Here is a 12,779-nt window from a genome sequence, read left to right on the forward strand (position 1 = left end):
GTGGTCTTTTTTATGCTCCACAAAAGTGGAGGATTTATCAGCATTAAATGGCTTGTCAATTGTTGAGCATGCTAAAAACTGGAAAATGAAATTTACCTGGGTTAAGCTGGGCTTAGTTCTGTTTTAGTTGCCAAGTGACATATGGTTAAAATTAGTTAACAGCCAACAAGCAAGCACAGCTTTTGTTGATGGACTGTATACGAAGATCAAACACATAGGAGAGCCACTATGTATTTCAACATGTACGCCATAATACACACTGTATTGACTTTAAATACTACAAATATGGTGCTTTTTGTAATATGGCTAATTTATCAAAATTATTTAAAATAAGTGTCCCCCTGTGACCTAGCTCATTGACCCTGTCCACTACATAGAGTATTTGTTTCAAGTTTCCTATTAAAGTATGCAATCCTGCAATACATTCACACCACTTATTTTGGTGGGTTTCAGTATATTTTTATATATATATATATATATATATATATATATATATATTATATATATATATATATTATATTTTTTATTTTTTTTTTTTCAGTATATTAATTCTATTATATTAGATATACACACACACACACACTTTTTAAATATTTCTATGATGTCACACATCCATCTTTAAATTGATCAAATTTCCAATAACAATCTACAGTAGTCAATTGCTTGTTTTCCTCTCTCAACAACAAAGTTTAATAAGATGTTTTTATAGCAGCCATCCACACTAATATCGTTATCATCATTGTAACCTCTACATGTACATATTCATAATGATTACTTAACCACAATACACAGCATTACAAATAAAAAGGCTACAAATACAGGAAGCATGCATAACAATATGAGATTTATTATTAAGGTGAAGTGTTGGTTACAAGACCAAACAAAAAACAATACATTATAACAAGCTATTTAACAGATTAAACCCATATGCAAAACTCAGCAATAAAACTTTATCAAGCGACTTGTGTAAGGTTTCTTTGATGCACCATTGATCATCATGTCAATTCCAACCTCCCGAGAGACCCCATTCTTACCTTATCAGACACCCAGAGGCTTGACCTTTAGCTGCCACCCTCTTTCATTCACAAATCACACACCACTCCCAGCTGGGCCCCTGTGCCCTGTCCTTTGATAAACAGCCAAACACAATGTAGTTCCACCAAGTTCATATAAAACAGGCAATAATTAACCTGCCTAGAAACAGTATGTTACAGGGTTAGACTGTTTATAAAAGAGATATTTTAAATACACCAAAACCTCATTTTAAGAACACCTGGATAGAGAGAGGACCCCTCTCAATTCAGCCACTTTTTTACAGCACCGATTTGTTTCAATTGACGACAGTATAGAGAGTTACTCTCAGTATTATGGCCACAAATCAGAAATACGAATTGGAGTCAAATGAAACCAACATGAGGTAAAACTTGGATGCAACAGGTGTGACGCAGTGAAACACAGGGTTTAAAAATATTTTCAAAAACAGGCTTTTTCTAGAACATGACGGAAACACCCTGTCCATTCCTGTAGCCAGGCTGAACATTGTGACCATGCAGCTACAAACTGGAGCGCAACTACCGTTCCTGTAAAATACAAATTAAATACAAGCACGCGACTTGATGGGCGTGTGTCCACACAAACAGCCTCACGCTTACACAAAGCCTCCCTCGAGCCAAAGTGTGGCACTTAATGACTACAATGGACTCATAACATTGAGCTTTCAAAATACAGGAGACAAAGACAGAAAAGCAATGCCTTGTAGTGTAGTCCTTCCAGCATGTGTTAATAGCACTGAAGTTTCATTTCAACACCCACTCAGCTCTAAATGAATAGTACAGCAGAGTCATGAGATTCTGTTCCAGGAGGTGTCCAGGTAAAGAGTACAAGACAGGGAATAGACCCAGAAAATGATGACAGTTTCCCAACCCACATGTGAATCCCCATTCTACACAGTGGAAGCCCAGGGCATTTCCCCCTGTGCCATTCAGAGGCTTCCAGCAACAATAGAACAGCAATGTAAAGATAAGGTAAGGGACAGACCCCTTAGTGATGCCCAGATTGTGTGCAGATAGTGCTGGAGCTTCATGTGTTTCTGGAGCCTTGTGCAGAAGACTAATCGCTAACCAGCACTGCGTTATAAACCAGAACATTCTACAAGAGGGGCCAAAGCACTCTGAAAAAGAACAGGCGCAATTAATTCATTTTACCCACCGCTAACCTTTTAACTTGCAATCCAGCTTTCCTGGCATTTGTACTCAATAGCCAGTGATAAGGTCCATTTATTATTTCAGTACTGCCAGTTTTACTGCCAGTTGATGTTTTAATATGATTTATTGTGCTTTGATGATAAAAAGCCTAAAAGAAATCAGACCACCTACTTGCGTGCCAGGAATTGCAATCTACAGCATCTTCAATCTAAATGGATTATATTGCTTATGCAGTAAGGATAGCAGAAACATACTTCCTCTGTCACGGCTGTCAATTCAGAATTAGAGCTGCAGTATCAGTATGATGAAAAAGCAGATGCCCTTGACAGTACTGTATGTATAGAACAGCACAAAATTATAAACGACACGTTTAATCACAATCTGAGAAGCGATTCTCCAGACACATGCAAAACTGAGATTGTGACATGCAGACGACTGGATGAACAAACACCTCCATACATCCCCAGAATCTGATCCTCTCCTTGACTGAATACTGTTAACACCAAGTTTCATGACAAGTGGATAATACGCGGTTCTCCAGTTATACGCAAGAATCTAAGTGTGGCAATCAGATGATGTGCGGAGCGATCGACCTCTACATACATCTGCAGAATCTGAAATGCTCAATAACTTATGCTACAGGATGTCAAGTCTCATCACAACTGGAGAAGAGGGTGCTCCAGATACTTGGAAAAATGTGTGGACACGCACAACCACCTCCACTATATTCCCACCGATGGATAACAAGAGATAAAATGCGTTTTAAAGCCTTGGCTGAATGGAAAGTTATTCTCTACTAAGAACTCCAACAACGAATGTCGTGTTGAGTCAGAGCTAGCAAACTCTGGCATCGGTTAGCTACTGGGGCCTTTCATCTTTATAAAAAGTATATATAATTTCAAACAGTGCATGTTTAGCTTTAAAGATAATTAAAAGTACCGCTGTCAAAGGGAAATCCCCCAAGATTCCTACAGTAGCTCACCATGAGACAATAATTAGAAAACATTGAAAAGAAATACAGCGATTCATCTCTCCTATGTAATTGCTTGGTTCTAAGTTGGAAATCCTCACTGGCCTACTTTAAATCTTACCAATAACCTGAAATAAGATTACTGTGTCTGAACATGCACCGAGGTGCCTGTGCTTGAGTCCTATATACAATGTATATGCCTCAGCATTTAGACAACATGTAGTTGCCTTTGAAGGGTACTACTGTGCACATGAATAAAGCCTAGGTCATGGCAAAGTAAATTTGCACACTTTTTAGTGTCCTAATATAGGTTTAAAGATTCCAACCAATTGCAGCTCTAGGTCGTTGTTCATGGTCTGTGTACTTTGTTAATCAAGTTGTTACTTTTTAACCCGAACCCTGGTCTGAGCGGTGTCAAATCAAGATGTGGAGATTAAAAGATATACAATTTAATGCTTAAACATATTGTATAGGTTATAAGCATTTGACCAAACCGAAATGTGATCTTTTGCACAAAAGACTCTTCTTGCTGGGGGAGGTTTAGAACACCTGCTTTAAAAAACAAGACCCCCCCACCCCAACACTGATGCTCCAGCTTCAAAGACACCCCCAACTATGAGCACAAGCTTCATTTTATTGATTTTGAATAAACAAAAATGGTCTGGTAAAGACAATTAGTCTTTGGATGGCCCACTTGTATATGCAGATCTGTTTCCATGACAACATGTATAAAATGGTCATCTGAATAAACAACACTGTTTAGACCAATGAATTGGATCCTGTGGCGTGGGTTAGTATCACACACACCCAGGACTCGATCATTCATGTGTGTTCTGGACACTGGCTTTTGTAGCTATGCAATTGGAGAATTTGTAAGGAATTGTTTTCTAAGTATTGAAAAGGGATTGTTTGTGACCAAGACATTCTCTTTTGCTTTCCAAAAACTCGCTCTCCACATGTCAAGAGACTCTACTCTCTCCACTGAATTCTGGGATATTCACCAAAACACTCCAAAGGGGGAGATACCGTGAAAAACATCTGACTGTGTTCTTGAACACTGCAAGCTTCTGGAATGCAGCTAGGCCTGTTGGGGTGAACAGCTGCTTGTGTCCAAAAACAAAACCAAAAAAAAAAAAATCATTTTTGAGACCGTTGTCAAGAAATCATTTTATCTGAGGAACCACAAGGAAAAAGGAAAACCTTTGCAAACATTGGAACTTTGTAAAATCTTCATACCACAGGACAGGACACAATCGTTTCAAAACTTTATTTCATGACAGTATTCTGAGACTTTTTAACTTATTTCTAACCTGGTACCTATATGTCGATGTATTGAATTTTCATGGTGCATAGAAATTAGAGGATTCATCTGTAAATGGTGTATAATGAAATGTAAAATTAACCCATTGTATGAATGCATTGTTGAAGATTTTAGATATATTTAGAATTCAGATCAAATACATGGTTTATAATTTTCTGAACACACTTCTTACAAAATTTGTTATTTAAAAATCCTACGGTGATACTTTTAACCTAATTTTGTAACACTGAAATAAGCAAAAGTAATTTTACTTTTAAACGGAGTTGATTGATTTTATTTGTGAATGTTGATTAAGCACAGCTGTTAAGCTACAACACCTATTATGTTAATGGGGAATACTGTTTAAAATACTAAATTAGCTATACACAACGAACATAAAAAGGACATATTGAAGTAAATTAATCTTGGCATTTTAATTGAATTTATTTACATTGACTGATAAGTTCAGATAATATTTTCTTTTGAGATACTATAATACCAACCTATGTGGTTTACTTAATTTACCCTAGATAATGAATATTAAGTTAAAAAAAATACACTACAAAGACAACAAACAACTCAGCTGGTTAATTTAGGGTTGTTTCATATAAATGTATTCACAGTAGATGTTTTATAAACATTTAACCAAAATGCTCTATATTATCGTACAAGTCTGACACGAAACAGCGTAGTTGTCGATTAACCACAGAGCTTGTTTATTGTGCTGCACACTGTATAATACTTAATATGGCGTCTCTGTCGTACACACACCACCACTCACTTACGGCATCACTCATCCTGGTACAGCAAGCACGACACAACACTCCACTGCATCAGACAACAGGTAACCCGGCAACCACAACAGCATTGAACATTGCTTGGCATGTCAAAAAACACGGGAGTCTGATCAGCATTTAAGATCTGTTCAAGCTGGTACTATTAATTAGAAATGCTGAAATTGTAAGCATTTCTCTTTGAATTTCTCAGGAAGGTGTGTTTGTCGCGTTGTTGCTTGCGTATTTGGGCAGATACCTTTGTTGTCTTTTCTCGGCAGTCAGTCACGTTGCTGTTTGTGTACTCTGGTAGTCACGTCTTCTGTTGGTGATTTTAATACACGCTTCACTATGCTGTACTTCAATTTAAGACACAGACTATTTGAGAAGCAACAAATGAGTGCGATTCAAGTACAGCATGTAGATGTACTGTACACACCAGAGAATGTTGGAAACGATAAAAATAAATCCACACTGTACTTTTTTAATGATGGTCTAAAACAATTTAAATATTTCCTCAATGATGCAATTCACACCCTTAAATAGCTTTAACTGGCCCTCCAAACCTCATCATTAAGACAGGATAGAGACAGTCAAGCAATTCCCTAGAAAGAGACAAAACTCACAGGAGTTCTTATTTTGTTCCAGCATTGTTTGTAGTCAGGCACTATCGCCTTGGGTGAGAAATTCCTTTAGCCCGCTCATCTAGCTGAACACTCCACTAAAACTTAAGAGGGGCTTTCTATATTCTGAACAAGTTCTGGCCTGTGTCTTTAATTGGCTTTAAATAAAAAAAAAAAAACTGTGTACAGTACTTCAGAGCTCTGCGCCACGAAATGCCAAAGTTTTCTGCATCACTTTTTCTAAACCTAACTAGAAACAAAATTGTGGTAAATATTAGGATTTGAATGTAGAATATTGTTGCTGCGTTCTCAGACAAAAGCACATGCACCAAGTGTTCTAACTAAACCAGAGTACACAGCTGAAACTGGAGTGGAAACAGACTACAGTCACAGCACACTGAGTTTAGCAAGTCATGTCGTTGATGCTGAATCAATGGTATGCTTCAAGAACTGACCTGGGATCAACCAGCTCATGTGTACCTTCTCTTATATTATATTAAAGACAAGCAAGGCATTTGCTTCAATGTCAGTGTGTGTGTAGGCCTGGCAATGCAGGCACTGCATAGTATTGCGCTCACCTAACAGGCCTATATAACTTCATAATTGGCTTGTACTGTACAATATTTAAAACTTAACTTACAAGTCCTGGCACCAGAGCCAAGCCTCAAAGATGGAACAAATGCCAGTTCCCACTGTGCTTTAAAAAAACATGGCATAATAAAAGCTATAATCACACTTTCTGGAATTTGGTTTCATATTTCCTCTGTACCACTAAATTAAATGTACTTCCATAAATGACTTAACTTATATAAAGAAGCATTTTCAATACGGCTTAAGGGAAAGATGAAAACGTAATTATAGGACACCTTTCAGGTGAATAAAGCCTGTTTCCCTGCGGTTGAAGAGGGTTACTCATTAGGCTTGCTTGATCACCCAGCAGTATGATTCTTCAACCAGAAGTGTAGCAAGCTCCCATGCCAGTATAACAGGCAGAGACTGGGCTGGAACATTGCTGTTTCCAATCAAGCATCTTCAGTGAAGAACCAGTCCCCCTGGGGTTATAAAAGAACAGACCACTGCCCGGTACACCGACTGACTTCAATGTGTGGGGCAGAACCCAAAACAAGTCATGGTTGGTCAGGCTGGTAGCCTTGCTCCTTTCAGGGTCTCACAAAACACTGTTAAAAACCCACCATGTTAACTGCGCAATGGGTTGCAGGGATAGTGCTACTTAACCCAAGAGTTTTCCACGTACCCTTTGCTTCTGTCCAAATACAGAGGAGATATTGAAGGGAAATCACAGCAAATGAAATGGGCGTCAATAATACCTGACTCTTTTCCATTGTTGACTTTGGATATCAGTATATATCCGCGACTCCGTCCGTGTTCTCCAGAACACAGATTTCATAGGGTCCTACATTAGTTAAAGCTTCAGAATTTGGGTTTGAAATTGCACAGGAGTTTAAGCTTCATCAATATCACTCTGCAGCCACAGCCAACCTGGAGGCTGACAACTCCTATAAAATATTCAACTTTCTTTTGTTTTAACTCAAATACAGACTCCACTTCCAAAGCCTGCACTGTGCATCAACTAATACAAAAGGTCTTAAACCGAGTAAGCTAAAGTGACAGGTATTTATGGGAAAGGCAACAGTGCAGCAGTAGCACAGCCCTGTGTTATGAGCTCAGCAGGGTGGTATGACCCTGGCTGGGGTATGAGGAACGCAGGGTGTATACAGAGTGGCATGTTAGTTTAAACAATGTTCTGTAACTCTGTCACCAAAGCAAGCAATCTCTCAAGATACAGATCAATAGGGGTATTTTTTCTCATTTAATTTACTTCTTATGTTACAGGGGATAGGATTCTGGTTACTGAACTAAGGGATATTTGGCAGGTTTATTAAAGTCATCTTCATATTTAACTTCCAGATAACATTCAAGACATTTCTGTAATGAAAAAAATGTAAGCTCTAAAAAAAAAAAAAAAAGAAAAGAAAAGAAAAAGAACCCACTGCTCAAATCTACAAAATCAGACATATCAAGGATTGAGAGAAATCCTTGAAAAATGTCCTACACTTTAAAGAATGCTTTCATTAACCCCCCCCCCCTCCCCCCCCTCCAAATTCAAAACCAGAGCCACCAGTGTGACAAGGATGAAGACTGATGTCTGTATGTCACACTAAGTTTACATATGTACACCTATTCAATAAAAATGGATATAATTAGCTACTGAATGTATCAGAATCAATAAATAAGGGCATCTAACTGTGTCAGGATGTAAAAATGTAATTCACAAAGTGCATAGGCCTTGGAGATGTACTGTTTCATGTTACTGATGGCTGGAATGTTGAATATACAGAGGATGAATGTAACTGACACACTAACTGTACATATGTGTGTGTGTGTCATTCAGCATTGTATCACTTGGAGATGTTAACACTGCATGACCTCCTACTGCTGCATGTGCAGCAGAAAACAGGTCTGTTCAATTCAGAGGGACAAAGAAGGCTTGAGCCAAAGCAGTTTTAAGTCATGTAAACAAACAAAAAACACTACAAGGTCTGGTTTCTGATTACACAATGCACAGAAAGTTAAAAGAAATTGAAGAATGTGGTAAACAGACACTAAGGAAGAACCTTTTACTATTGAAATTGGTTCTGAAAACTATCCCAAGCAGCTGAAATAACGTACAGCAACATTTCTAACACGTAACAAACAGCCTTTAGTTCCTAATAACTATTGACAGACTCTCGCTGTTGAGCCAAACCTGTACTTAAATGGTTGCAATAAGACGAGCCATTTAGTGTTATACAAGCTTAATTCTAAAATATAGAATGGCTTATAATAACACTATCCAACACGACCAGGAAAAGGTGACACACGGAAACTTGTATTTTGTGTCTGCTTGCTTTCCTTAGCTCCTGCCAGGCGAGCTCAGTCCTAACGGCGAGGGGATTTTTTGTGCCGCTTAATGCTGTTTCTGCTGTATATTGTTTAAGGTATATAAATAATGTTGAAGAATACCATTCCACGTAGCTCCAGATAAGAACATGCAATTTTTTTCAGAATCACTTGAATTTAATAATTGGTGTGTTTTGACAAATACCTCTTCATGTACTATACGCTTGAACTTTTTGGAACGTATTTACAACTATACATGTATAACGTCATGCAATATATGAGCATTGACCACATTTTAAAACGAAGTATTCGACAACAGTGAAATGTAACCGGTCGTGATGAAAATAATGTGCAGAAAGCACTACATTATATTCTAAATTGCTACAGTGTGCTGACTGTGTATATAACACAGGTCTGAATGACGCGTTTACAAACAAACCGTTTTCTTCAAAGTTCTTTTGAACCCTGCCCACGCAAGCATTCCAAAGCTCGAAAGTATAGCCTCCTGATACCGCAGCAGATGTGCATAAAAGCAAAATCTATAAAAGATCAAACTTCTAGCATGATTACGATCATCGGGCACAGTATTTGCCCTGTGTAATTTCCTATAATTAGATGCAAAGATGTGTATCTTTTAAATCGCTGTTTTGAAGTTAATTTGTAATTTATTTTTGTATCACACAGCGCAACTCTATTTCTAACAATGCTGCCTCTGAGTGAAATCAAGCAGATCTACTGGTACTGTACTGTAAGCAGGCAGGCGCAAATGGGACCGACTATGAATAGCCGCAGTTTCTAGGGTTAAAATTAGCCCAGGTCGAGACTCAAATGCAGAAGACACATTGCACCGAAATACCTCCAACTTTTAAAGCAACAAAAGAGAAAAAGGGATGAAAGGCGCACAAATTCTCCCTAAGCACACTTTTTAACGCGAGGGACACACGGACCGCGTTCCTGAGATTTGCAGTTCTCCAGGTAACCGCCCCGGTTAACTCTAATTACGCTTTCCACTCAACATTGAATGAATGCACACAGAAAAGTGCAAAGTAAATGTGTTGTCAGCTTCTACCTCCAAACGCTGGTCACATTTCAGAAAGTGTGTTCGTTAAATCCACTCAAACTGTACTTTCTCAGCATTGTTACAGACACTTAAATTTAGTAGTTGTATTATTTTTTATCAAGACATGCACCATTGTATTTCAACTGTGTACGCAACTGAAAACAGTGTATTTGCGCATGCACCGTAGAACTATAAAGAAAGACAATGAATAAAGTTTACTTACGTGTATAAGCTGCGATATTAATACTAGGGAGATAATCAGTCCAGAAACACCCTCTAAACCGCTCCTCGTCCCCATTTTGTCCAGCCTTCACACGCTGGAAAAAAAAAATCAAAGTTCTTCGCTTCTGTGGTTTTATGCAAACTTTTTTTTTTAATTATTGATCAGTCTCCGGTGCTCTATGTTCACTTCTCCCTCATCCAGACGCGGTGGTGACCGCACCAAACGGACACAATCTTGCAACCGGGCAAAAACGTTTTGAAAAAAAACCTTTTTTCTCTCTTTCAAACTCCTTTCTGTTTCTACCCAACTCTCTCTTTCTTGCTCTCTGTCTCTCTCCTGCACCCCAAGAGCTGAGAGTCTAAATCCAGGTTCTGATGCCAGTCGGACCACGCTGGTCTATGATAAAAGGAGGAGTGGATTAATTCTGGTAACGGATTGGCGCAACTGTCCTGTGGGTGCAATGTTGCGTGATGTGGTCTGGCTAGAACTAATGTATGTTATTAACATTTTAATATCTAAGTGCTGTTTATAATAATGCAAACTGACGTGTAAGTGAACTGCCACGTATATTTCTATTAAAATACAAAGTGACGTCATTGGCTCCTATGTTTAAAATGCGTAACGATAACGCCAATGTATGTTAATATACAGTACTCGTTTACCATCGCCAGCCACATAAAACGTTTTAATTGCTACTTTTTTGTATTTTTTCCGTGTCCAAGAATATAATCCATTATATATAGTCATTCTAAATTATATATATATATAAGGGATTCATTTTTAGTGCTACTTTCTTTGTTTTTATTAATTTATTACTTGACTATTTACGCAAAATAACAGTCAATACTGTAGTGGCAATATCAGTTATAAGGATATTTTATAAATGACATGTAATTCATAAGTTTAATATCTTTGTTATTCTTAATGAAGTATTGCCCCATCTCCGGTTTACACATTTTAAAAGAAGGGTTTATATCTGGGAATTGTACTTGATGTTCATGACGTCCTCCCTTCAGCATAGTTAACTCGTTTTTCAAATGTCATTATTATTATTTGTTTAGTTTTGTGTTACTGTCTCCCCTTATCTTTTCATTCTGGGTGGTTCTTATTGCAGTTACTCAGAGTCTGTGTTAAAGGGCTTTCATCTCAATGCAGGAGCTGCTCTTCCATAATATTTGTGGGTATACACTGTATAGGAAAGACAGGCAAGACAGAAGAGGAGGAGGGGTAGCGCTATACATAAGAAACAGTCTTGAAGCCCAAGTGTTAAACCTGGACAAAGAAAACAAAGCCGAATCAATATGGGTCAGAATAACGGACAAAAATTCAAAGGGCATAATAATTGGAGCATGCTATAGACCGCCAGATTCAGACGGTGAGCACAATAATCTGTTATACAATGACATTAGAAATGCGTGTAGCAAAGGAGAAGCCATACTAATGGGGGATTTCAACTTCCCCCATATAAAATGGGAAAACCCGGTGGGTAGCACGACCGATGAAATTGAAATGGTGGAAATGACAAATGACTGTTTCCTAACACAATTTGTCAAGGCACCAACTAGAGGGGAGGCATGCCTTGATTTAGTCTTTTCAAATAACGAAGATAGAATAACTAAAACAGAGGTCAGAGAACCACTGGCAAACTCAGACCACAACATGGTCTCATTTGAAGTGTTTTTTAAAACCCCAAAAGTAATGACTAAAGCTAAGGTTTACAATTTTAGAAAAGCAAACTATGAAGGTATGAAACAGAGACTAACAGAAGTAGATTGGAGTAAAATAGAGAAAACATCCACAGAAAAAGGATGGTTGTTCTTCAAAAATGTAGTACTAGAGGCGCAAAACAATTACATCCCTAAAGTAGACAAATCTAAATGTAAAACTAAATTGCCAAAATGGTTTAATAGATCAATTAAAAAAAATATTCAGTGAAAAAAGTCACTTTACAAAGCATTAAAAAGGGACCAAAAAGAAAGTACACAGAAAGAGTACACGGAACTGCAAACGCAAGTCAAAAAGGAAGTTAGAAAGGCCAAGAGAGAAATAGAAATGAACATTGCTAAGGGGGCTAAAACCAATTCCAAAATGTTTTTCCAATATTACAACAGCAAGAGAACATTCAAAGAGGAGATTAAATGTCTAAGAGATACAAATGGCAAAATCGTAGATGAAGAAAAAAAAACAGCAAATATATTAAATGATTACTTTTCACAAGTTTTTACAAAGGAAGATACGGACAACATGCTCCACATATCATCCAGTTCCTATCCAGTTTTAAATAACTTTAGCATAACCGAGGCAGAAGTGTTAAAGGGACTAGGAGCTCTTAAAATAAACAAATCCCCTGGGCCGGATGAGATCCTCCCAATAGTACTCAAAGAAATGAAAGAAGTAATTTACAAACCACTAACCAAGATCATGCAGCAGTCTCTTGACACAGGGGTGGTACTGACAGACTGGAAAATTGCAAACGTAATACCAATCCACAAAAAGGGAAACAAAACTGAACCAGGTAACTACAGACCAGTAAGCCTGACTTCTATTATATGCAAACACTGTTGCAGCAGCAAAGGTCATTCAAAATGATCTAGACAAGATTCAGAACTGGGCAGACACATGGCAAATGACATTTAATAGAGAAAAGTGTAAGGTACTGCACGCAGGAAATAAAAATGTACATTATAAATATCATATGGGAGATACTGAAATTGGAGAAGGAATC

General features: G+C 37.8%; 1 protein-coding gene across 2 annotated transcripts in view; it reads right to left on the reverse strand.

The window, feature by feature from the left end:
• Positions 1-10,418, reverse strand: part of LOC121328933 (basement membrane-specific heparan sulfate proteoglycan core protein-like) — a 174,036-nt gene extending 163,618 nt beyond the window's left edge. The window contains exon 1 of one of the 2 annotated variants that reach the window (XM_041274078.1): positions 10,055-10,418. In XM_041274078.1, the coding sequence (XP_041130012.1) occupies positions 10,055-10,129 (75 nt within the window). In that variant the 5' untranslated portion in view covers positions 10,130-10,418. The remainder of the gene's footprint in view (positions 1-10,054) is intronic. The other variant, XM_041274079.1, reaches the window with a different exon arrangement.
• Between the last annotated feature and the right edge of the window lie 2,361 nt (positions 10,419-12,779).

This window comes from Polyodon spathula, chromosome 16 (assembly GCF_017654505.1).
Source record: "Polyodon spathula isolate WHYD16114869_AA chromosome 16, ASM1765450v1, whole genome shotgun sequence".
NCBI lineage: Eukaryota > Metazoa > Chordata > Actinopteri > Acipenseriformes > Polyodontidae > Polyodon > Polyodon spathula.